We start from the raw sequence: 26,733 nt of genomic DNA on the forward strand, positions 1-26,733 counted from the left end.
GGCGTGTAGTTTTAACAAACACTGATGGTAATGCAAGTTGTACACTCCCGAGGTGTGGCGTGCTTCTCCAAGGGGTTTCCTGAAACGTTGACATCATAGGTCTCCTTTGGCTAGTAACCCATGGCGGTTTCCATTCTCCACAGTTTAGGCATTTGATTAGGATGCTTCATCGTCACATTCCTCAGCAGGTTTTCCAGGAACATCCAATCGGAAGGAGATCCGAACCAGAGCCAGAAATGGCTTAAAATACGCTGTGGCTTAAAAACGCCTCAGTTACCAGCCAGGTGGAGCTAGATTGTGTCCCAATGTCTGTTTAACTCCACAACCTGACCTTGGTTAAATAGCAGAAAAGCAACAAATGCAAAAAAGAGAGGAATGACGATGCCACAGCTTTCTTCAAAAAGTTTAATTTGCATAAGTATTTACAATGGATGGTTGGTAGCAGTACTTAGAAGAGGCAAACTATTATAAGCCACATTCATAAAGCAAGAGGAAATTTTAAGAAAAAGATAAAAACTGTTCAAATGTTTTCCAAAAACTAGCATTTTTTCCAAAAAAGAAACTTTACAATTAATTTATAGATTAACAAATCAAGAAAGAAAAAAATCTGCCTAAAGTTGTCTCCCAAACACAAACGCAGCTGTGGACTGCTGTTTATACTGACCAGCAATGAAACACTAATTAATACAATCATTTTCACTACCCTGCATGCTTAAAATCATTTGGACAAAGTAACATTAAATAACGGAAACGTGGTCAAGAGCAGAAAATAGGGTGATATTAGGCATATATCATATATTTATATATGTATTTCTGTACAAATACTTTATATTTGGCATTGTTGTCCTCATTATTGATATATTTAGTAAATTCAAAATAATCTTAAGCTAACCACAACGTTTTATAAGCTATCTGATGTTTGTTATGACACTTCCATAACCCATTGCCTAATATGTTTTTCCACCTTTAGCCATGATACATTTTCAATTATCTCTCTCTTCATAAAACACTAAAAAATAACATCTTCTCAACAGTTTTGCAAAAATGTACACAACAAAACAAATGCAGACCATGTGCAATTTCAGGCAGAATCGTGAAAAATTCCAAAATGACTATCAATGAAAGCCGGCGCTAAAGTGTCACATTTCCTCAGGGCCCCCTACAAAGATGGGCACAACTATGGGGGACAAGAAGGTAGGCAAGAACAAAAGATAGCAAGAAAATGTTAATGCTGAATTAAAATAACAAAACAATGTCATTCATAACATCAGATGTGGATGGTTAAGAGCTAGCTTAGCTTAGCTTAGCATAGCAGTTTAGCATCTACACTTGGAGAAGGGGAAAAGGCTAGCGTTGTGAAATCATAACAAGATATTAAAGTATATTTAATACTTGTTTATTATTTAATTCCAAATAGAAGGTGAAAGTTACAAATTTTGGTTTTGTGCAGGTCTGTTTTACTAAGTAGCTAACTGTTAAGTAGCTTTTCCCCCTTTGAGTTTTCATGAGATTAAATAGAAAAAGATCCACTTTAAAGGGAAGGTGATGGGGTTTCGCTAAAAAGAAATAAATCCACAATATAAACAATTAAATCATAAGTTACATGAAATAATAGCAGCTGTGATACTACCCTTTTTCTTTACACTTTGCAGATGCTAAGGTAGCTAATCTAAGCTAAGCTGGACTTTAACAATCTTCTAATTTCTAATTACGCAAATAATTAGTTTCTGTCATGAAACTAATTTTAAGAAGCAAAGAAGTCGTCCAAACAGTTCTTGGATCTCAAAAAGCTGAAAAGCATGAAAACACAGTCATGTGGATGATTGTTAGTCTTATTGCTTGAAGAGCAGCATACTCTCACATAGCCCAGAGACAAAGGTCATGAAAGCGCAACAGTAAGTGTTTTGTTCTGCAGGTTTGTCGATATGATTTATGACATGATAAAGTGAACAAACGGGCGTCGTTACAGTGCGACTGTACAGTAAACGAGAAAAATCACAATAAACATGAAATCAGGAGGGGGAAACTCAGGCAGCGTACTTGAGGACACATTATGACAAAGCTGTTGAACTGTTTGTGTGCATTTGATGCTTTTGGTGTGGACTGATTGTCGGAATCAACAAGAAAAAAAAACTGAGTGAAAGACAAAACAGTTGATTCAGCACCTGTACATTTGTGAGGTTTAACTCCAGGTCATTGTGGAGCCACGAGGATTTCAGTCTAGAAAAGAAGCCAGTAGAGGGTGGGAGAAGCATTCATGCTCTTTGTGTCATTTAAAGTCATCGTCACACTGGTGAAACTCATCTCCGCATTTGACTCATCCCCATGGGGAGCGCTGAGCTGCAGTGGTGGCTGCGCTCGGGAACTAGTTGGTTGTAAATCAGTAAAGTGACCAAATTAACTTGGATTTGGACAGTGGTGAAAGTCTGCACTTGTGTGTCACACAACAGAAGCTCTATGGAGTGTAAGACGATATGCACCACAGAGCCTGCAGGAGTACTGATGCATAGTACAGGAGTGCAGCTAAGTTTTCCTGCCAAGCTGGACTACGTTAGCGGAAACACCAAACACTGAGATAACTAGCTGTCAGTCAGCCTGCCTCCCACTTTAACATAACACTATTGCACTTTTTGGCGAGTCAACTTTTGTCAAAATTACAGCATGACAGCTTTTAGAGGGAAGAAAATGACCTTTGATGGAACAGAGCTTTATCCAGAACCAAATTTGTTGTAAAAGAAGAAAAAAAAATTCCTTTGACAACCTCTAAACTGTATTGTGCTGAAGCTTATTACAGTAGGACATATTTGACTCGATCAAATATACACTCTGCAGTCCGACCCAGCGTTTTGTTTCCAGCCCTTTGTGAAGGTACAAACTCTAAAAAGTGTTGCAGTCCTTTCGCATACCTCAAACTAAAGCATTCACTAAGAGGATCAGACTGTAAGGCACCTGAGGATTTGTCATGTACATAGTTGCCAAACTCCGAAGCCCCTCGTAGGGATGATGGGAAATGAGAGATGCGTAGGAAATACAGATTCATCGATGCAACACTAGAACTTCCCTGTATGAAAACCACAAAAACACAATGCTGACTGTGTGTCTACTTTTATTACTGTACAAGGTCATCGTAGCACGTTTGTCACTGCAACCTTTTGTGTCACATTTCTGCCGTGATGAGAAAAAAGCCCAAAGCGACACTTTTTTCTCCATTCGAGCCACAAGATCCTCCTGAACTTGTTTAAATCTGTTAAAGCAGAAAAATCATTTAGCGTCTCTGATTGGTGTCTGACCAAAGTTGTTCAACTTAAAGCTACAAAAAGCTCAACTCAGCCAGATCATCATCATCATCAGGAACAATAGACATGAGAGGATCACAGTTTGCTGTCTGTGGGAAGTAGACTTGATCTGACTGTGAATCCAGTCAGGTGGAAGAGCAGTTAGATTGTTAAAGTAGCCCGTCGTTCACTAGAAGCTTCTTTTTGTCCCCCCAGCCCCGCTCAGCAGAGGCAACAGTAGAATAAATGAGGATGTTTCATATCAGAGTGACACACAAGGATGTTAAAAGACGGCTGAACAAAGCACAATACTCAGGATGTTTATGTAAAAGCCTCTCGCTTTGGGAAACCACCGTGTTAACTAAGCTCCTTCAGAAGCTTCAAACTGAAAATTGTGTCAAAAGATTCATCAAGTTTTATTTTATACTTCAGAAACACCACCACAGAGATGAGATGACACTGTAAGGACCAAGTTCACTCGGATTGAACACATCTGCAGTGGTCTAATGAATGCCTTGTGAGCCAATCTCTGTGGGGAAAAAAGCTCAGGCGCTCCTGTTTCAGGAGGTAGAAATGAGCCAGAGGAGATGTGAGCTGAAGAAGACAGCTTTTTATCTCATTTCCTGATATTCGGACATCTCTCCTCTGATTGGTTAACACGACTCTGTACCACTGACTCTGCTCTGCAACGTTGAGGTTTTATCTCCACAAATAACACAAGCTTGGAGGAGTTCTGCTGTGTGGTGGGGTTGCTAATGCTAACGGTTAGCCCCTACTAGCCGAGACGTTCTTTTTAGTTTCCTGGTTGCTAAATCAACAACAGCCCTCTCCGTCGTGAGTCAAGATGGCCGAGTCCATGAATGTTAAGTGACAGTGTGACGTTTAATTGACAAGTTTCTGTCTATTTTCTATCGGCGGCTAATGCAGGAGGAGGGGAACATTTTTACGTTCAGCTTGCATGAGAGAGTGGCAGATCGAATTTCAAAATAACAAGTAAAAAACAGTTTCTCAGTTCATCCACCTACCAGACTCTCACGCCATCCACACTTCCTGTTAGAAAAGCACCAAAAAAGAAGTGGCAGGACAAGAGTCTGCTGTATCTGACACTGACGGCTGTAGCACAACACCCCCACACCATCCCCGAGACGCCAACAAACACACACACCCAGCTCGGGTGGAAAAACGGCATCAAACATGCTAGTCTGGAGGATTTCTCCACCTCCTTCACCTGAGGACAGAGAGGTGTGTGTGTCATCATTATCCTGCAAACCTGAAGCCTTCATCATCTGTAAGACAAATTTCCTGTATACAGACAAGAAATAAATGGAATCAATACAATTCTCCATATATTACAGTTTGATTAATAAAATAATCATCTAATTTAACAATGAGCCCTCTTATCTAGTAATATCTTTATAGTCCTTTAGTTTGTAGTGGGCAGACGACCTTTAGATGTATATAATTAGATAAATGATTTGATAGGAATTAGAAGAAAACACATAAAAGGGTGCAATATATATATATATATATATATATATATATATATATATATATATATATATATATATACATCTGTCTTCTTTTATTTTAGCTGTTCACAAAAATAAATTTTAGAGTATACATGTATTTATTGAAGGTGGTCTTAAAGTGACCCTGAGCTTTAATTTTAACGGAATCTTTAAATTAAAACTTCATATAAGGGAATAATAAAGGTGTGAGCATCTGCAAATTCCATATTTAAATCCCCATTTTATTTAATACCTGAACACCAAGATAGTTTTTTCAAATTTAAGCTAGAGCTTTAACATTGATCTCAGTGATTGTTGAGTTAGAAACTTGACCAGTATCACAATTGACACCACTCTGCTGCCCTCTGCTGGCAAAAAACCACACTATGTAGTTTTGTGGAGCAGGTAAGGGGGCGCTCGCTGTTAGCTGTAACTCCTAGCAGTTAGCATTTTCAGTTAGCCAATAGGGGGCGTAAGGGTGTTTCTCGATGTCAAGGCGCCTGGTCTTGCGAGGCAATGTCTTGCGAGGCCAGGCGCCTTGCTTACGAGGATGCTGCCCTTCCTTGGTCAGAGAAAACGGTTAAATGGAACAGACTTGCATCACATGACCGCGGCTTCCACGCGAGATAACATTATATTTTATATATATTAGTTTCAATATATCTATATATATATATAACGAGCCTTTTACTTTTTAAATTTTGTATATATTTGTTAAATTAAAAATATAAGCGAGTTACTACCCGCTAGCCACTGAAACTGTAACTAATAAGCAACTAATCAACCATAGATATCTTCTTTGAATCTAAAAAAAAAACCATTTAAAATTAGCTGACTTACATTTAAACTTGAAATTTGCCCCTGAAGTAGCTGCTGGCTTCTGATTCGCCATCCTTTTGAAAATACCGCTGTGTATTCTGGGAAACGGTTGACCAAGGCTAGGCTAAAAGACGTCACCCGTGTATCCTTGCTCAGCTAGCTAAGCAGCTAACAAATGGAGAACACATGACTCGGTAAAACATGAACATTGGAACAATTCTTGGCGGCTCCCGATGATGTATCTCCTAGGCAACCGCGGCGGGGCCAAGACATCAACGTGAGGTTCCTTGGCATTGAGAAACACCCACAGTCATGAGCATCTACTTCCAGACCACGGGTCTCCGGAAGAACGAAAAAATTAATGCAAGTCAACGGGGCTAAAAACACTATTTTCTAATTCCGCTTGTTATGTTCCATGGATTTCACATATGATGTCCACAAATTTTAAAGATACATTTTGAAACCAAGAATGCGCTTATTTTTGAACGGGGGGAACGATATTTTAGGTTTTGTGAAAATAAGTCCAGGACTACAAATGTGCTTCACAAAAGTGACGTCATTGAACCAGACACGGAGAAAACTGAGGGAAAATGGCTGTGAGCTCAGCAAGCTTCCCACAGGAGGAAAGAACCATCATAAATCTGGTCATGTGGTAAGTAGCAGCTACGCTAGGAGAGAGGAGATTCTGTGGTGACGTCACATATGCGACGTGCTGATTTCTGGTGTGTAATCATGCTAATTACGAACTTTTACAAGCTGTTAAATCTTAAAGTACGTAACAGGCATGGTCGAATCATTAGTTTTCATTTAAATTGCAGTACAACATATGTGCGATCCAGGGTGTAAGGCAAAGCCCATTAGAAAACAGCTCTTTTAGCCCCGTTGACTTGCATTCATTTTTTTGTTCTTCCGGGGAGCCATGAGCCGACCGGAAAGGGAGGAGACTTAGGCTCCCTATAGTCAATAAAAAGCACAAGAAGAAGAAAAAGAAAAAGTTTGCTTTTTCTGTTGGCATCATGGCGGAGCCTGGAAGTAAAGTAAGAGAGTAATGTCTCTTCATACAGGCTTTTACCACATAGTTTTGCTACATTGTTTTAAAATTTTAGCATCCTAGTGTTTTTACATATTTCTGTACTGTTAATCTTGTTTTATTATTTTTCCCCATTGTTGTAGTGTCCTTGGGTGTCCTGAAAGGTGCTATTAAATAAAATGTATTATTATTATTAATGTCTCTGGAGGTGAAGCAAAGAGCTAAAACCAGAGTAAGCACCGGCGCGGCCTGTGCTAGTTTGAGGGAGCTAAAGCAGTCTACAAAGCATGGACTGATGGTGACCTGGTTTTGTTGCTCCTGGACTTGTAATACTATTTTTGTCCATCAGTGTGGATCTTTTTACTTCGCGGTTTATTTCAGTATTATTTGGCTCATGTTAGTGTTAGCTCGTTGTTAGCGCTAGCTACAGCAGGCTGCAGCACGGTTATTTACAACAGTTGTAATTCCAGAAATACAGAAACCTTCACTTACTTGTATTCATTATAGATATTTATTGGCCACCAACTTTAAGTATTGACCTGCATTAAATTTGAACTTGGATTTTAGTTGTTTTAATTTTATTTTTGCATCATAATTGGAATCTCTACATTCAACAGTTTTAAGGCCATCTGGTAAGGTAAGGGTCTCTGATTTAGCTTTTCTCATCATATTGGTCCATTTTTCTGTCTGCCAGCAGGATAAAATCCCATCCTCAACTCATCAGATTAAAACACAAGCATTAATCCAGATTGGCGGTAATTACCTGGGGTCGGTTTGGCAGATGAGGAAGCTGAAAGATGGATGGGAAGTGTTAAGGATTATAAAACAAGAACAGGTACTGCAATGTACTTCCAGTGTTCCCCCCTTAGGGCGGCCATGTCTAAATCCCTCCTACTGACCAACACACATCGTCCTAATTTAAATCACTAGGGGCGTTGCAATGATGATCCCCTCTGAAGCCACAAATCATCTGGGAGACGGCGGGCACCATGTTAGTAAATCTGTTTAAAAAGTCCTTGTGTGTGTGTGTGTGTGTGTGTGTGTGTGTGTGTGTGTGTGTGTGTGTGTGTGTGTGTGTGTGTAACGGACAACAGTTTGAGTATAAAGCAGCACCATTTACTATAGTAACTGAAGGTTGTTAAAGTGTCGTTTGCACCTGTCTTTCCTACACGAGCAGATTGAAAAACAACATATCAGATGCAGAGTGATGTAAAATCTCAGCTAAGAAAGTTTAACAACCAGAACAGACGCGCTCCGTTTTAAGTAGAAATACTAAATGTTTACTATAGAGCTTAATATTGGTCGTACGATAAACACTATAAATGGAATAAAAGGGTTAGAATTACAAAGTTTTACTTAGGATTTGACATTAATGCCATCAGGGAAAAAACAGAAACAAGGTGCGATTTCCATAGAACACATATATTAATATGAAATTCTGTAGTAAATCTCCATATCTGATCTTGCAATTCAACTGCAACAATATCACATGAGCTTCATTAACTACATTTCCCTTGGAAATACAAACATGAATATTATAAGGTGCAAAAATGCATTGTTTGACACAGCCACCTTTCCTGGGCTGTACAAATCCTTCTTCTGTTAATAATTCATATTTGTTCTGCAGTGGAAATGCATCCAGCAGCTAATATTTTACATATGTTAAAAGGTCTAAAATTCCTACGACTGAATGGTTTTTGCAGGAATGAAGAATGACTTCATGTGAAAGTGACTCAGCCGGCAGCAGCAGCGGTTAATGGCCGGAGCATGCCTGGTTAAAAATGGAGGAGCCTAAAGATTTTAGTGCATCACTCAAATAAATAAATAAATAAAAGCATTCAAACTGTATTTAATCCTTTTAGTGAGACAGGATCTGCAGACAGGATGCTGCAGCCACAAACCGCGCTTGCCAGCAGGTGAAACGTTCTTCTCCTCGTGCACAGTTGCATGATAGCAACAGTTCAGATGACTGAACGCAAACGAATGGCTCTTAAATCTCACAGCTGATCAAATGAAACCAAAATATTGGGAGTAAGTTAGCTAATTCTCAGCTCCTTTTGGTGTTAAAGCTACACAAAGCAAATGTGGGCGAGTTGGACTTTTGGTGGTCCAATTTAGAACCCGCATGACTTCACAGTTGAAGAGTTTCATTATTCTTGGTTGAAAAACTCATTGGTGGCATCGCTGCCAAGTGTAGCTTCAACAGGGGCAGCCCGGAGAACACAAAGGAGTGGACCAGCAGGGACGTTTGTTGATGGAGCCGCTCTCGGATGATGGTGGTCGGGAGAAGCTAAGGGTGATGATGTAAACCTCAAAGTCGAGTCTGAGCTTCGGGGATGTAGATCTCGATGCTGTCTGCCCTCTCTGTGGCGGAGTTCTGTCTGAAAGAAGCCGCTCGCTTGGCAGCCATGAGGCGTCTGCGGGCTTCCTGGCGCTGGCGATCCTGCAGGTCCAGCGAGCGCTCCCGCGTTATGCCGCCACGCCCCCTGGCTGGTCTCTTTGACAAAGAAGGCGGCCATTTCTGCTCCTTAGGATAAAAAACACATACATCAAAAGGTCTAAATCACAGCATTAAATCATGGCGGCCTTTCTTATCGGCCATGTCATCACACAGCACCAACTCGTTCCTGACATGGAGGAAAGAACAAGTTTCATCCAATAATATTGTTTCTTAGGAGCTGGGGGAGTGCTAAAAGACATCAATCACGGGAGAGACGCAACTCCACGCGTGACTTCCGAAGTTCACATGAGAACAGGAGAAAGACGGCTGCATGTCTCCAAAAAGATCCGAGTAATTTTCTGTTCCGTTTACCTCGGCTACGGAGTTTTCACAGGAACGTTTCACCTACCTTTCTTTTACTGGTTAAGCAACTGAAAATCTTGACTTTTATTTTGAAGGTTTTTGGATGTCTTGCACTGCTTTTGTGTTTGACTTCCTGACTGGCCCGATCTAAACTGCAGAGTTTGACCTGTTTTGAAGCGTAGAGCGTAAAAAACAATAAAAGCATAATCAACACACGGGACACATCCAAAACATGGCGCCTCGCAGTCGGTGGAAAGGCACTGTTCACTGTAACGGCGGCTAAATGCCACGAAGCACGTTCCACCGCCGTTTCGCAACGCTTTTGCCTTCGCTGGAAATGAGTTCATCAGCTTGTGACCCATCTTCATTATTAGTTGTCTCCCTACACTGTGATCCTTTACAGCAGGGGTAGGCAACCCTGATCCTCAAGGGCCACCATCCAGCACGTTTTAGTTGTTTCCCTGCTCCAACACACCTAGTTCAGTGGTTGAATCCCCTGTTCAGCAGCTCATCGAGCTCTCCAGAAGCCTGTTAACCACATGCTGATTAATACCAGGTGTGTTGGAGCAGAGAAACAGCTAAAACACGTTGGATGGTGTCAGTTCAGATAGATGTCATCTGGAAACAGAACAGCATCAGCTGCATGTAAAGTGGAATTTCTGTCTGTGTGATAAAAAGTGAATTTCCATGGATGTTTTATATCCTAAAGGCTCATTTTCACATGAATTATTTCAGGATTAGATTTTTCTTTGCATGACTTTTGCCTGGAAGTTGGTGTAAACCCCACATCAGTATCTCTGCAAGAGTTCAGCTCCACAGAGTGCGTGATGTGCTGCTTAACGGCTGGAGGTAAATGGGTGCTCCCAGCTAAAAGTGTAGCATGAAGATAATTATCCGTAAGAGCCTTGAAGAGTATTGTAAACCTAGAAAAAACACAATTACCATCCAAATGTGCTTCTTACAACCGCAGCTCCTTCATCTGCAAACACAAACGTGTTCTACACGTGCAGCACTAAGATTTATTTATTACACATATTTTACTTTGTGGAAAAGAAACTATTTTTTAGAAATGTTGTGCAAAAGTACTAAATCTTTGTCCTGATGCATGGATTCAGTACAAGCACACCAGCAAAGAGATGCTTTCTTCTCGTTTGCATCCCATAATCTCCTGCTGGCCCGAAGCCTGAAAAGGAACACTTGTGTTGTTAGATTTAGGAGATCATCTGGAGCCTATTAGAGCTAATTATTAGGATTGTGTGGAGACTAATTATACCTTCTTCTCTGGGCTCTCCACCAGCTGCCAGTGGTTGCTCCTGATCTGCTGCAGCTCATCAAACTTGGCAGTGACGTCATCGATGGTAAGCTGCAGAAGGTCCCAAAATCCAGCCAGGTCCTGAGAAGTGGGTCTCGGCATGGCACCGGGGTCCTGAAAGGGTCATTTAGGAAGTTTAAACTAAAAGAGAACAAAATCTACCTGCTCTACTCCCTCTGCACACAGTTAACAAGGTACAAGTTGAGTAAAAAGCAGGTGAAAGGTGTTTGATTGGCAGGATGGACAGGGAAAAGTTTTTAAAACGCTGCTCATGGACACTTCTGTATTTGACCACAGGGTGGCAGTACAGCATCAGTTTTGGTTTACACACGGGCGGTTCCAGAAAAAGGAAAGTGGACTTCTTTGAGTCCATGAAGATTTTTCCCTCCTCATCTGAAGAGTTTCTTAATTTAAAAGAAAAATGTGCAGAAAAAAGCGACTGTAAGGAAATGGAGCTCATCTATGTTCCAGACCCTTGGTCCTCTCTCCCAGGAGTAGCTGTGGAGCTGTCTGGGGACCTGATTCAGGGTGGCTTTAAAAGTATAAACTCAGCAAACAGCAAAGATCGTATCCATGAAGTCAAATTTCAGAACATTTGGGAGTTTTTACAGGTACGGCATGCAGTTCCTGTTGCATCCACTAGGTGAAGCAGACTCCTTTCCTTCGGATGTGTGTGAACGCTCAGAGCAATCTCAGACTTGTCACCACCAATGTTCAGCTTAATTCATCATCCTATTATCTTTAGGGAGAGAGAGTGTATCAAAGCTAAACAAAACCCAGTGACGACCACATTCTGGAGTTCGGAGGGGTGGGATTAAGTCCCTCTCCTCACTTTATCTTCAGCAGTACGCCGCTCATCACACACACACACACACACCCAAAAACATTCCAAAATGTGCTGACTGTGAAGAAGGGCTGAGATTCCTGCAGACGTGACACGGTGGCCAAACAGTGAGATGGCGTGGTGGTCCATTATTCAACCTGCTGCCTCGGTGCATTAATGGATTGCCTCAACACCGGTGCTGCTTCCTATTGGAATTCCCCTCTCGTCAACGGAGGGTCGATACCGGCAGAGCCACCGCGCCACCATCCGTCTCTGGGGTCTATTTTTGGAAGCGCAGCGTCAAACCGCAAAGCTCGGAGAACAAGCACGTTCGCCGCAACGATCCATGGGTTTTTAGGTAAAACATCTAACGTCAAACACGTGTTTTGTTCAGAGGTGTCTATGACTCACCAGATTCTGTTGGCACAGCCAGTAAAACTGCTGAAACTTCTGGGACATTAGCAGCTGGGCACTTCCAACCGCACTCCGGATTTTCCCTAGAACTACAACACACACACACACACACACACACACACACACACACACACACACACACTGAATTTATTACCGACAGCTTGGCAACAGCCGCCGTGTTGAGCCATGTTTTTCTGTCATTCAGAACAATCCAGTCGGCTCACAACTGGCTCATTACAACTCATCATCACAGCTGACTACGTCTGCACAGGTTACAAAGCCAGGTTGTCCTAGGGGAACTCACTCTCCTCGGACAGGTCATGCTCCTCTGCCTCTCTCTCCATCTCTTTGCACCATCCCTCCAGCCGTTTTGTTTCGTTGTGAAGAAGCTGCATGAACCAGCCGCCGTCCCGCCGAAGGGGGGACACCCGGCCCGAGTCGGTGCTCTCTAGGCTTGGTTCAATCAACCAGGGTTCGGGTTGCGGGCTGGGAGGCCCACCGGAAGGCCGGTAGTCCTCCCGGTAGCTGAACAGGCCTTGCGTGCGTACCGTCCGGATGGCTCCATACTGCGTTGGCGTGCTGGGCTCCGAGTGGCGTCCGAAGGCGCCACCGAACTGCAGACTCTTGTCCTCCATAGAGGGAAAGCCCTCCAGCTCTAGGTCTGCTTGCACAGCAGTGGTCACACTGTTCGAGCGCTTGAACCTCCCGTGCCTGACGAGGACAGAAAGGGAACGTTAGGATGAAAGGGGCACCTTTTGTGGCGCGCTCACCTACTCCACACACCTGCGTTTCTTATCCTCCACTTGGATTCCAATGGAATGAAACTGAGGAAGGCCTTTAGTTTCTGCTTCGGAGTCTGTCACAGTTTCCACCTGCAACACACCAACAGGAACAGTAAAAGTGAGTCCTTGTTTTCTGTCCTCTCACCAACCAAGGTGATGATTCTCGTTACCTGTATGCCGATAGAGGATCGTGGGGTTTTGAGGTACTCCTCAGCTTTGGACACCAGAACCGCCTTGTCACATGTTTGAACCGAGGTGTGGCTGCCTAAGGACACGTGCCTCTTGCCTGCAGTTGACTCCATTGCCATGGTGACCGCCTTGGTGCTGTCCAGACTGTCCATGGAGCTGTAGATGGGGCGGCCGAGGCTATCTGTGGTCCACAGGCCCCCCCGTGGATGCCTGCCTTCGTGGTAGGCGTCCTGGGTGGACTCTGTGCTGCTCTGGGCTGTCACAGAGATAAGAGGCTTGGTGGTGGTGCGCGGGGGCACAGGAGGTGGGGTCTTCTTGTAACTCGGAGGATATGATACCGCTGGATAGCACAAGCAGGATGAGAGGAAGAGGACGGAGCAAAAGGAGGATAAAAAATAATAATGATGATGAATAATGTGGCAGAAGCTGACCAAGGCTAATGTTGCAGTTCACCAGCATCAGTGTGATAGAGCAGAGGAGCATGATGGGAGACTGGGCATCAGAGCAGGGGGGTGCTGGCAAGGTGAAGAGCAGCAGCTCTCGATTGATGATGAAATGTTCCCAAAGCTCAGGTAAGTTCACTGCAGTAATGATGGTTCAGCCCCCCACAGCGTCCCAGGAATCTCAAATTAAATCATCGGTGGAATCGAACCATCATTCATTTACCTTCTGATTTGCTGCTGTGATTCTCAGATGTATGTAGTGAAATGGCTTAATGGGTCCACTGTTAAGTTTTAACTGTTCGTTAAAAATCTGAAGCTCGACATCTCTGGTTCCACTAAGTGGGACGCAAAGTCAGATTTGCACACTGTTGATGACAACAACCGTCTTGTATCGGGTCTCATGTTCACCTGCACGGGATGTTCTGGTCTCTAGAAACAGGAAGTAGTCTTCTTACTGAAATCACTGACAAATGAACTCTTACTAAAAAAAAAAGGTCAAACTTTAGTTATTTCAAATAGATTTTACACATTAACTACAGCCGCATTGATGCATTTATGGTAAATGGCTGCCAATCAGGCTGCGTGAAACAGCAGCAGCAAGAGTTTGGTGGTGGAAGATTTTGGACACTGCAACGTCCAACATTATAAATGGGTGATGTGGCGTTACCAGAATGACAGAGTTGATATTTTTACTGATCCGACCGGCTTTGAGCCAAGCCATTTAAGGTGTTTTTCTTCAGTTAGATAACTTCTTCCTGTTTCTAGAGAATCTGCTTACGTTGAGCAGGTAAGTTCCTTACTGCAGTTAAATGACAACAGAATATCACCTAAAGGTGAACTTTACTCATATTTTTAATAAATCTGCAGTGGTCTTTAGTAAGAATGAATGCCTCGTATGTTGTACTCTGGGGAAAAAAGCTCTGGTGACTCTGTTCGCTCTGCAACGTTGATGTTTTATCTCCACAAATAACCCAAGCCTGGAGGAGTTCTGCTGTGTGGTGGAGTTGCTAATGCTAACTGTTAGCCTGTACTAGCTGAGACGTTCTCTGCTGTTTCCTGGACGCCAAACCAACAACAGCCTTCCCCGTCGTGAGCCAAGATGGGTGAGTCCATGGATGCTGTGACAGTGTGACGTAGATCTGTATCTGGATTTTCTCAGAGTGACCTATTATAAACATTAAAATGTTGCACACCTTTAAAAGTGGGGTTCAGTGAGTATGTTGGTAGAAACTTTACCAACAACACACTTATTCCCCACAAGAGAATGAAGCATTAGAGGAAGTAAAATCCCCCAGTGAGACACTGAAGGTTCTGTCAGCCAGGTACGACACTAACCAATCTCCAAACACCCACTAAATGTTCCGGCCTAGAAATCAGGAGAGGATGATCCACAGTAGCGAATGCCACCGATAGGTCCAACAATACCAAACTAACAAAGTCTCTGGAATCTGTTGCCAACAGAATGTCACTGAAAACCCGAAGCATTGCCGATTCTGTACTGCGGACCGGCTTTACACCGGCAATGTCATTTCCCACCAAGTACTGTCAACGACCTTCTCCAGTACTTTAAATGGTCCAGAACGCAGCGGCGCGTCTGGTCTTCAATCAGCCAAAAAGAGCACACGTCACCCCTCTGTTCATTGAGCTCCACTGGCTACCGCTAGCAGCACGCATCAAATTCAAATTGCTAACACTAGCATACAAAGTTCGAGATGGTACGGCTCCCATCTACCTGAATCCTATTGCAAAGGCTTACGTCTCGGCCCGGCCGCTCCGGTCATCACAGGATCGTCTGGTAGCAGTGCCGACACCACGCTCAGGACAATCCAGACTCTTCTCATGCATCGTTCCACAAATGTGGAATGACCTACCAAGCACTACCAGAACAGGAGCTTCCTTTTCAATTTTCAAGAAACTCCTGAAGACCCTGCTCTTCAGAGAGCATCTTCTTAACTAGCACCCTCCCTGCACCCATCCCCCCTCTGTCCACTCCTTGTTCCCTCCTCTCCATGATTGATGTCAAGTTGTTGTTGTTATTGTTGTTGTTAGCCTCAAGGGCAACATGCCGATTATCACTTGTGAGTCGCTTTGGACAAAAGCATCTGCTAAATACATAAACATAAACTTTAGAAAATAAAAGGAAGTCTGGAGATAAAGTAAAGGCTGAACCACAGCTGTTTCCAGTTCCCTGGTACTACCCCAGAGACTAGGCTCTGATTACCGGTGCCCATGGGGACCTGGCTTTGTCGCTACTGAACTTCTAAGTAATATTTGTTGTCAGTGTGGATTCTTTTACTTCGCGACTTAGTCAGTAGGACTTGGCTCATGTTAGTGTTAGCTTGTTGTTAGCACTAGCTGCAGCAGGGTTGTATGAGTCCACTTTCAACTGATAAAGAGGGAGAAGCTGGAAACTGTTTAGTTTTACTTTAATACTAAAAACATGTCCATCCATCCATCCATCCATCCATCCATCCGTCCATCCATCCGTCCGTCCGTCCGTCCGTCCATCCGTCCATCCATCCATCCATTTTCATCCGCTTATCCGGAGTTGGGCCGCGGGGGCAGTAGCCTAAGTCGAGATGCCCAGACTTCCCTCTCCCCAGCCACTTGGGCCAGCTCCTCCGGGGGAATCCCAAGGCGTTCCATGGCCAGGTGAGAGACATAGTCCCTCCACCGTGTCCTGGGTCTACCTTTAGGTCTCCTCCCAGTTGGACGTGCCCGGAAAACCTCACCAGGGAGGCATCCAGGAGGCATCCTGACCAGATGCCCGAGCCACCTCAACTGGCTCCTCTCGACTAAAAACATGTTTTCAATTAAATGCTAGCTGTTACTATTCACTTTCATTGGTTATGTTACGCTAAGCTAATGACGGCCAGATTAGGGGAATGACTGGACTGGTTACTGTTTTTTTATCACAATTGCCTATTTTTGCTCATTTTAAATATATTTTTAAACATTTTCTAAATGCATTTTTATATTTTTACATTTTTTGTTTTTGTGAAGCACCTCATGATTTTTTATCTTGAGAGGCGCTATAGAAATTATATCTTCTTCTTCTTCAAAAGGCTTTTCTGCACCTATCAAACTTATCTAATATGGCAGCAGGCTAAGTTTCACCTAGGGATGGAAAATCTGTTCAACAGCTTCCTGGAGATAAAAAATGCATTATTTTAGAGTCGCACCGGGGGCCGTTGGTGGCCCCCGAGTCACACTTGGACTTGCCTGCTGTGGTGTTCCTGATCGTGTCCTCTAGTCGCACATGTGGAAAGTTTTTCATTCATTCATACATCCGGTAATTTACATCACATCTAATAATCAGCAGGATGATTACGTGATCGAATACAGTCTTTACCTACTCTAAAGGCAGCTATTACGCTCATACACACACACACACGCACACACACACACACACACACACACACACACACACACACACACACACACACACACACACACACACACACACACACTCACACACACACACACATACACACACACACACACACACACACACACACACACACACACACACAAACACACACACACAGCTTTAGATTCCGGGTAATTATGGTACAATAAAAGAAGACAGAACACACTTTCAAACCGACTGGAGACTCGACTTCCTCCCAAACCGGAGCGTCAGCGTTCTGGAAGACTCAGCAGGCGGCCACCAGAGTATAAAGAGCAGAATGACTCAGAGAACAGAGCCTCACTTCACACTTTCTATTATTACTCACTGAACCTGCTTGACTTAGTTTCTAAATTGATAATGTTACAAACTGCTTTTTGCCAGCAACAAAATCACAAGATTCTGCCTTTTCCAGTCTGACGAGAATTAGGAACTTTTATTTTCAAACCAGTAAAACTATTTTTTTTAACCATAAATCCAACTACAACGATGTATTGTGCTTCTAACAATTATGAAACTGTATTTTTTACTAATTGAGTGAGACAACAGTAGGAAAATCTAAATCCTATTTTTGCTACGGTAACCTTGAAATGCTGATTCGTACATCAATACAACAATATATCCCACAACTCTCTATGGGAGATTCTTTTAAACAGACACCTGCCCTCACATATTTACTCATTAGCCCCCAGTGTCTGTTATTAATCATCTATGGTTAAACGGCAAATTAAACCTATCTCCTCGCTGTGGGTTCGTCCTTTTAACAGCTTAATTTAACAGCTGAAATGTCTCCCCAGCCCTCAATAGTGTCTACAGGAGTGATTCATCACCAAATTAAACAAATCAGCTGGGTTCATGACCTAAAACATGCAGGAAACATGTAGGAAACAAGTCCACAGGTGGCAGCCCGCCAGTGTGTCTCAAATAACACAAGCCTGGATGAGTTCTGCCGTGTGGTGGAGCTGCTATTGCTAACACAGGGCCGGCCCAAGCCTTTGTGGGGCCCTAAGCAGGTTTCCTTTTTGGGACCCCCATACCAACCAGTCAACACCAGATGATTCATCATTCCTAGGCTACACCATTTGTGTAACTTACTCACTACCATTAGCATCTTTTGTAATTAGCTTACAGCACACAGGTGTTATTATGGTGATTGATTTTAACCTTACAGGAGTAGCAAACCAACAGAAACTCTAAATAATGAGCCTTTTGAAAAGCAGAATGTTATGTAAGTGTGGTATTCAAATATTTAAAAGTAACTTCAGCAGACAAACACTGACTTTACAGTGAAAAAGTTAAGTTTACTATCTTTTGTTCTTAAAATAAACCCCATACAACCACTACGAAATAAAAACAAATAACACTACAGGTGAATCATTTTTTACATGTAATATTATTTAATTTGTATTATTTTAAGTCATTTAACATTTTTTCCTGACCTCATCTTGGTGCTCATGGGGCCCGCCTGGTGGTGTGGGGGTCTAAAGCAGTCGCTTTATTCACACATGCCTTGTACAGGCTAATGGTTAGCTTCTACTAGCCGAGACTCTCTCTGCTGTTTCCTGGACGCTAAACCAACAACAGCCTTCCCCGTTGTGAATCAGGATGGGTGAGTCTATGAATGTTAGTGACAGTGTGATGTAGATCTGTCAGGCTTTTCTAATCCTTGAGTTTCACCGTCTGTTTTCTATCAGAAGCTAATGCAGGAGATAGGTGTAGGAGACTATTTTCATGTTCAGCCTGCATGAAGCACTCAGAGTGACCTGTTAGAATCAGTAATGAGTCTATTTGACCTTGTCTACCTCTGTTTGAACTCTCACCTCAACACTAAAATACACCAAAGAAAGACTTCAACGCTCCCTTCAGCAGTTCAAATATAACGGATGATGGTACATATTTGGGACTAAAAACAAACAAACAAACAAACAAACAAACAAACAAATAAAAAAACTTTTTCTTAATCAATTGCAAAATGTAAATAATGAATGGAGTCAGCTGCCATGCTGAGCGGAAAAGTGCTTTAGAAATAAAGTGACTTGACTAGAATTCTTCTTGGTGACAGAAATAAAATAGATTTTTCTTCCAAATGAGGATGAAACAGTTAAAAACAAGACATTTCTACTGATTATGGCCCCACAGAAAAGGTCAAAGGGTCTCAATATTTGTTAAATGAGGAGCGGAGGACAACTGCACAGTCACTTATTATCATTGTTTTATTTATTTTTTATTTTTAACCAAAGTAATGAACGTGACCGTTCTCCCACTGCAGGTCAGTAACAGAGACGCTTTATTAGCTTCTCTAAAGGGACTGACATTTGTTGCCTACGTTTCTGCTCTGGACATAATTATGCAATCATCTAAGTGAGGTAATGTTGTGTAGGTGAAACCATTTAATCTGACAACTACCTGGGTTGGAATATTGCCACATCACAAGCTTTGAGTTAGTCCTCAGGATGGGTTAGAGAGGGAGGACATGGAAATAGATGCAGTGCAGTTACATTAAATGACCATTAGGTGTCCTCCTGTAGAGTGTGCCTCTATCCCTCTAAAATAAGAACAAATTATGATCTTAATACATGATTTTAATACTTGCCAAACCATGACGATTTCTTATAAAACATAGCTCTTCATAAACTGATTTGTCTTCATATGTTTGATTTGATGTTTTCTGTTTTTCTTGAAGCTGCATCAGATCTCCCGGATCTAACCTGAATCAAAAGGGGCGAGTCACTGTGTGCTGTGTGACTGAGCTGAATATAAAACGCCTCTCCAGATGTTGCATCACTTCCAGATGCATGAGTAATGTCAGGAGCAGTGAGGTAGGATCTGTTATTTTCCTTTTGACTTGAAGCTGGTAAAGAAAAGGACTAAATTGGATGTCAGTAGCATCTAGAGGTCCCTTCAAGCCCTGCTGCCATGCAGTGACAGTAGCTGTTTTACCGACTTCAGCAGCTCCTACACACCATAAATCACAGGCAGCTACAGCAGTTTGGTTTGAATGATGCAAAAGCAGTGGGGACATTTCTAGTCCTTTGTTTAGTCAGTTGTTTCAGCCTGTGTTTGAACTGGACCGTTTGGGTGAGCTCTACAGCTCTGATCTGTTGAGTAAACACATCCCCGTGCTGAGGGAGCTGTCAGGACCCAATGAAGCAAAATGTCATGGAATGAAAATGTGTTTGTTTTGTTTCTAAATTACTACGTAGTGCTGGTTCATGCCTTTTGGATTCTTATTTTGTTCACAGTTGCTGTCAAGTTGGCCTACACTCGTTATTCCAACACATTTGCAGTGGTGTCTAGATTACCGTAAATCAAGATCTGGAGTCCTGACATTCAGACATCTGGCCTCTGATTGGTTAACAGCAGCACGACTCTCCCACTGATTCTGCTCTGCATCGTTGATGTTTTATCTCCACAAATAACACAAGCCTGGAGGAGTTCTGCTGGCTGGTGGAGTTGCTAATGCTAACAGTTAGCTTCTACTAGCCCAGACATGCTCTGCTCTCCTGGATGCTAAATCAACAGTATTAGAGACTTTTTCCTCTGGTCTATTTTGTTTTGACGGTTAATGCATCAAATAGGGGTTGAAGATGATTTTTTTAGTTCTGTATGCATGTGAAATGCAGAGTGACTGATTGTATTTCAAACATGAGAAATAAAAACAGATTTTCAGTGAACTTAGCCTTTAACGGTTTAATGGTTGGTCCCAGCAGGTTTTTTGTAGTTCCTAGGGTATTTTGCTCCCCCTCCACCAGGAAGTTTGACAAGTTGGCTTGCTAAGTGTCAGCTCGCAGATAGAACAGACCAAGTCCAACAAACCATGAGTATCTTTAGGAGATCTGACCCTTCCTTAAAGAGCAAGTCACCCCCTGCCGGAGGATTTCTCCACTCCCACTTCCTGTTTGAAAAATGCAACAAATGCTGTTGCCTAGCAGACCGAGAGGGTGGAGCCACTAACAAATACACACACACACAGGCTCACAACGACATTGTGACATCATATGGTACCAGCTAACGTTGTAGGGCACCTCTTAGCCAATAGCGATGGCAGATTTAAATCCAAATGCAGAGCAGAGTTTTTAACTGACAACGACACAACGCTGATAGTTTTAGGCAGAAAATTTAAACTTGAACTAAAATGGACTAAAGTGCAAAACTATTGACTACACGTGTCTGCAGCACGATTAGACACACATTTATATATTTTATCAGAAAAAAATGTTAATTTGGGGGTGACTTGCTCTTTATAGTAACACTAAATCATTTTTTAAACTTTAAGCCAGAGAGTTAACATTGATCTCAGTGATTGTTGCGTTCACACTTAGTTTTGTGGAGCAGGTAAGTGCTCTATAGGGGGAGCTAACAGCTAGCAGCTTTATGGCTGTTAGCTGGTATGCTAGCAGTTAGCTTTTTCAGTTTGCAATATCAATAAAAGTACAAGAAGTTTGCTTTTTTGTTGGCATCATGGCGGAGCCTGGAAGTAAAAGTAGCAGAGTAATGTATTTGGAGGCAAAGCAAAGGGCTAAAACCAGAGTGGACATCAGTGCTATCTACGCTTGTTTTGAAAATATAAAATAACAGAGTGATGGTGACCTGGCTTTGTTGCTGCTCGACTTGTAAGTAATATTTTTGTCCAACAGCGTGGATATTTTTACTTTGTGGTTTATTTTAGTATTAGTTGGCTCTTGTTAATGTTAGCTCATTGTTAGCGCTAGCTACAGCAGGCTGCAGCAGAGTTATTTATGACAGTTGTAATACCACTTTCAACCAGTAGGGCAGAGGAGCAGGAAACTGCTCTGTGTTACTTTAAAGATGTTGGTACTTGAAAACTGGACAACTCAGATGATCTAATTCTGGATATAAAGTAGAACTGGCACCAGGGGACTGATAAAAACATGGAACACAAGCAACAAAAGTGAAAACACCCGAGAACAAACAACTTTCTCACCAGAGTTAGTACCTTTATCAAAGAACCCTACATGTTTTCTGCCATCTAGTGGCAGATCAATGTACTACTAGCAGCAAAATTGTACCAGTTTAGCAATTTCCTCACGCCTCGTTTAACCAGCTTTTATGTTGGACTGCTTGCATCATACAGTCAGTGATGTTTGGGGTCACAAGTGTCGTTATTTTGTGGGTCAGAAGCTGAAAGGTTTGGGAACCACTGGTTTACAGCAATGACCACTCAGATTATCCAAAAGATGTCATTTTAATTAGGAAATGATTTGATTTGGGGGTGGGGTTTAAAATTCTATTTTGAATAATCCAGCCCCTTTGTGCCTGCAACATAAAAGTCAGTAAAGAGAAATAAAGACAAGAGTAGGTCTAACAGAGCTACCTGGAGGGGGCTGAGCGCGGTCTACGCTGCACGAAGTCGGGAGACGAAACTGAATCCCTGCAAGAAGCAAATAAAGTCGGTTAGAGACAGAGCGATCAGGTCACAAGAAAACACGTAAATCATCCATGTGTAATAAAACTGAGTTTTTATGTTTGTTTCTCCTTTTTCAGATTAACTACAAGAAAAAGAAACACAGACATGTTTCATTTTCAAGAGGAAAGTCAATCTGATATAAACATTTACTGATATTTATTCGCTTTGATGTTGCAACCAGTTAAAGCTTGATTCACTTTGGAAATGGGAGAAAAAAGTCAAATAAATCTGTGTTTCCTTCTCTAAAATCAAGCATCCTAATGGCACTGAAACGACTTGTGACCGTACAGACAGTGCTTGTAGCCAACATTCCTGTTCAGGCGTCCAAAACATGGAAACAATCATTTCCTATCAGCTAAATATAAGTGATTAATGCTTAGATTCAGTTCTAAATGCCTCAGAATAAGGTCAAAAGTCATAATAGTGACCAGACTTGGATTTGGCAACAGGTCAAATACTTAAAAAACGAGTGTTTATTAGGAATGCTGCCATCTGCATTGCCTTGATGTATTAAAAATGTCACACGATTTAATGATCAGTGCAAACGTTCTAATACTGGTGAGTCAGACTTGCACACAAAGCATGAGACGACATGCATTGTACAAAAATTCTTTCTTCTGCTCTTTGGATTCATTTAGGAAAAGAGCAGGAACTCTTAAAGTGGGTCAGATCCAAGTTTATATTCGAAATAACCACTTAAAGTGGTCTTAAATGAGTCTTTTTGTGAATGTTTAAAACTTTTTACTGCACATATGAGAAACCAGAGACAGGTTCAGCTAACTAAAGGAGGTCCTAACCCTGTGAGACATAACGGGACAGATAAAAACAATCCTGCACTGGAAATCAGGACAGTCCGTCTGTTCTCCATCCTGACTTTTCAGCATGCTTCAGTTGTAATCTCAGGTTTGCATGCTGCTCTAAATCTTTCAGAGCTCTTAGAAGTAGGACCACTGCACTTACGTTCACTGTTAGCTTACTGCTTTTGTATTGGCCGATGGTTCAGGAAGCTCTAAACTTTACACGAAGATCAAGATCTCAGCATACTGTCATGCTAATTTTGTTGACAAATGTTGAGATTGCCAATTATTAGTCAAGATATATTAACAGCAAATTCCCCACGAAAAGGCTTCATGTAAATTTAAAAATAATATTATTAGAGTTTTGCTCCAGAGAAGGTGACAGACCTTTACTCTCCTGTTTCCAGCAAGACTTCTCAAACCTGCTCCTTTTGCTTTCAGCGCTTAGAGTTAGTCAGGAAAAAAAAAAAAACAAGGAGAGACTTTGTGATTGTGTCTCCGCTGCGTCCAACTCCCTCCTTTTGGGGCGAGAGGCTGTTCTTGCCAAACATTGAGGACTCGGGCCGGTGAGATGCTGCCAGGCTACGGGAGTCAGGGTGTGTTGTAGATTCATGAATGCAGTGATTGATGAGCTTCTTAATGAACATGGGGGCTGAAAATGGAACAAAATGGATGCGACGTAAATGCAGAAATGTACAAACTTACTGGAGACAAAACACACTCTTCAAAACAGACCTTGAACGTTTGAGGCGATGTGAGTGTATTGTTGTTGGTCAACAACCTTTGTTCTAAATATTGTTTGTCCAAAACTTGTTTGAATTGTGTGACATCTTCCATTAAAACTGCACTTATTCATTTATTCAAATAAAAAATTTTCTTTCCTATAGTAATTCCAGTTTTGATCAAAAATTTCTTCAATTTTTTTCAAATGCTAATTTAGTCGAGTCTTGCTACCATAACAGAGATCATGCTAGCAGGTCTGATGGGCACGAACTCTTTATATCAATAAATTAGCTGTGTCCTTTAGTATGGATTAAAGCCATTTGACTTGTTTTCTGTGGGAAAAAAAGCTCTGGCGCTCCTGTTTCAAGAAGTAGAAGGTAGCCAGAGGACTTGGAAGGGAAAACCAAAGGATTTGGACTCTTACTCATTAATGTTCATGATATGCAATCATTCTAGCTTCTGAGACTAAGAGAAACTCTTTCACTGCCTCTGTTCTTTCTTGAGTAAAGTCGATGTTTGATCTTCACAAATAACTAAAGCCTGAATGTGTTCCGCCATGCTGTGGAGTTGCTAATGCTAATGGTTAGCTCCTCCTAGCCGAGATGCTCTTTGCATCAAAAAGAACAAGTGTTTTATGTTTCTCTGAGAACCTCCACTTTAATTCTCTTACTTTCTTTTTTTACATTTTTTTTAATTATTGCCCTTTTTGGAAATTTTAAGTTTACTTTATTTTCCCATTTAGAGATCTAATATGGAGCTAACCACTGTAGCAACTCAGTTTAATGTTTTAATAACTGGGAATATAAAGTATTGCATTGTATAGTATAGCATTGTATGACATCATAATAAACTGCATGGCATCATATTGCTTCAGACACCCTGATTGTTTAAGTTTTAGTCAGACCCTCTGGATGCTGACTGGCTGGTCCCCAATGATGCAAACATATATTACATGATGGTAAAAATAATGTAGGATATTGATTTAATAGAATTTAAAAATACTTTTTTAGTTTAGCTTCAATATATAGAAAATTCAATTATATAAAAATAATTTACAAAAATTCTTAAAAATCAGTAATACAGTGTTTATTTATCCAGCACCTTTCAGATATAATCACAAAGTAAAAATTATCGAATTTAAAACACGATTAATAGACGAGCAAACAAAAGACGATCTTTAAAAAGAAAAGAAATCAAATTAAAAAAATAAAGATTGTTTAAAACAGTAAGATCATAAAACAAGTGAAACACAAAAGCCAATAAAGGAAATCAAACATTTTATTCATTTTGAAGCCGAGTGGACATCAGGAGGCACGTAGTCTGGTTTTATGAAGGTTATATTTCAAACTAAACTTTCAACATGATCAATATATTAGAATGACTTCAATCAAAGGACTTGATAAGTATTGGCTCCTCCCATGATGGAAAATAATCAATACTTTCTTATGTTTCATTGATAAATCAGTTGGCATCTTAATGTACATTGAAATTGTTTTTTTTTTCACTTTATTTAAACTCACAAATCAAGTTGTGACTTTATGTTACCAGCAAAGGTTGGATTGGATTAATGAATGAAGGCATGAATGAATGAGTGAATGAATGGGACGACCAGGACTGGAGGGTGTGAACTGGATAATGTTTGTGGACGGTGCTCCTGGAGTTATCGTAGAATTGTTTTGCGAAGATCTCTTCTTCTTGACGAGTCAACAAGCATGTTGTTCATATTCACATACATATATACATACAGTGGTGATGCCCCCATGGATGCAAGGTGGGTTAACCTTTATGTAAGATCATCGCTACAAACCAAACACAAATCAATGGCCTAAATCTCATTTCTACTAGAACTACTAGTTATTTTTATTGATGTCGATAGTCCCAACAAATGCAGCCAACTACCAAAGAGCCTCTCTAAAGGCTTCTACCTGATAAATCCTGCTGATATGCAAGAAGCTGTGGAAATTAGTTTGTTGGTCTTTGTCAGTATTTCTAAAGCAATGAGAATCTGGATCTGGTGTGTAAATGGCAGTTTTACGGTTCTATTTCATTCGTGCACCTTTATTCTTAAAGCAAATAGAATCTGTTTTAAAAATCATTTGATGCTTTTTCCTCAACCAGTGGTGTCCAATCCTGATCCTGGAGGTATTTCTCTGCTCCAACACACCCAAGTCAATGGTTGAATCACCTGTTGAGTGTGTCATCAAGCTCTGCAGAAGCCTGTTAATCCCTTTCTGGTGAAAGTCAGGTGTGTTGAAGCAGAGAACCCTACAATATATGCAGGATTTTGGCCATTGAAGACCAGGATTGAATACCACTGTTCCAGGCAAAGCAATAGAAAACTTTAAAAAGTCTGAAATACTATTTAAATCAATCATTTGTTCCTATCAGTACCATCAATAGGCCTTTTATTTCATGTGTTTGTAGAGCCTGGTTGGGCAGCTCTACATTGAGGTACAATGGGGTTCGAATTAGGGATGCAACGTTACCACTTTTTTCCAAACTGATACGATGCCGATACTTGGATCTGAGTACTCACCGATACCGATTACCAATACCGATACTTCTACCACACAAAAAAATGCAATGATTTGGAATACAGATTTTATTTTCTTCTCCGCTTTCAACAGGAAAAGACTGTGAGGTAGATAAAAAGTAAAATATATGAATGGAAATGATCACAAAACTAAACTATTAGGTGAACAGAAATGACAAGTTACAGTGAAGCCATTTTCAAGCAACTGCATTGGTATCGGTTAACTTTAACCAATACCGATACTGGTATTTGTATCGGTATTGGTATTTGTATCGGTATTGGTGCCGATACCAATGCCAGTATCGTATCGGTGCATCCCTAGTTCGAATGAAGGCATCTGGACTTCTTTCTTGTTGCCTTCATTCAAACCCCTTTGGATTACCATGACCTGGACGACTAAGAACCTTCACCAGCAAATTTGTGAGAATCATGCATCAGTGGAATG

The 26,733-nt window shown here is 41.5% G+C and overlaps 1 protein-coding gene across 4 annotated transcripts in view; it reads right to left on the reverse strand.

Annotated features, from left to right (window-relative positions):
- Positions 1–8,102: 8,102 nt before the first annotated feature.
- Positions 8,103–26,733, reverse strand: part of LOC107377833 (disks large-associated protein 2) — a 128,442-nt gene continuing 109,811 nt past the window's right edge. For all 4 annotated transcript variants that reach the window (XM_070544209.1, XM_054748147.2, XM_054748148.2 and 1 more), the window contains 7 exons: positions 22,143–22,199; positions 12,937–13,295; positions 12,768–12,856; positions 12,289–12,695; positions 11,982–12,073; positions 10,709–10,861; positions 8,103–9,159 (listed from right to left, as the gene is read on the reverse strand). In XM_070544209.1, coding sequence (XP_070400310.1) covers positions 8,944–9,159; positions 10,709–10,861; positions 11,982–12,073; positions 12,289–12,695; positions 12,768–12,856; positions 12,937–13,295; positions 22,143–22,199 — 1,373 coding nt within the window. In that variant the 3' untranslated portion in view covers positions 8,103–8,943. The remainder of the gene's footprint in view (positions 9,160–10,708; positions 10,862–11,981; positions 12,074–12,288; positions 12,696–12,767; positions 12,857–12,936; positions 13,296–22,142; positions 22,200–26,733) is intronic.

Source organism: Nothobranchius furzeri, chromosome 2 (genome assembly GCF_043380555.1).
Source record: "Nothobranchius furzeri strain GRZ-AD chromosome 2, NfurGRZ-RIMD1, whole genome shotgun sequence".
Taxonomy (NCBI): Eukaryota; Metazoa; Chordata; class Actinopteri; order Cyprinodontiformes; family Nothobranchiidae; genus Nothobranchius; species Nothobranchius furzeri.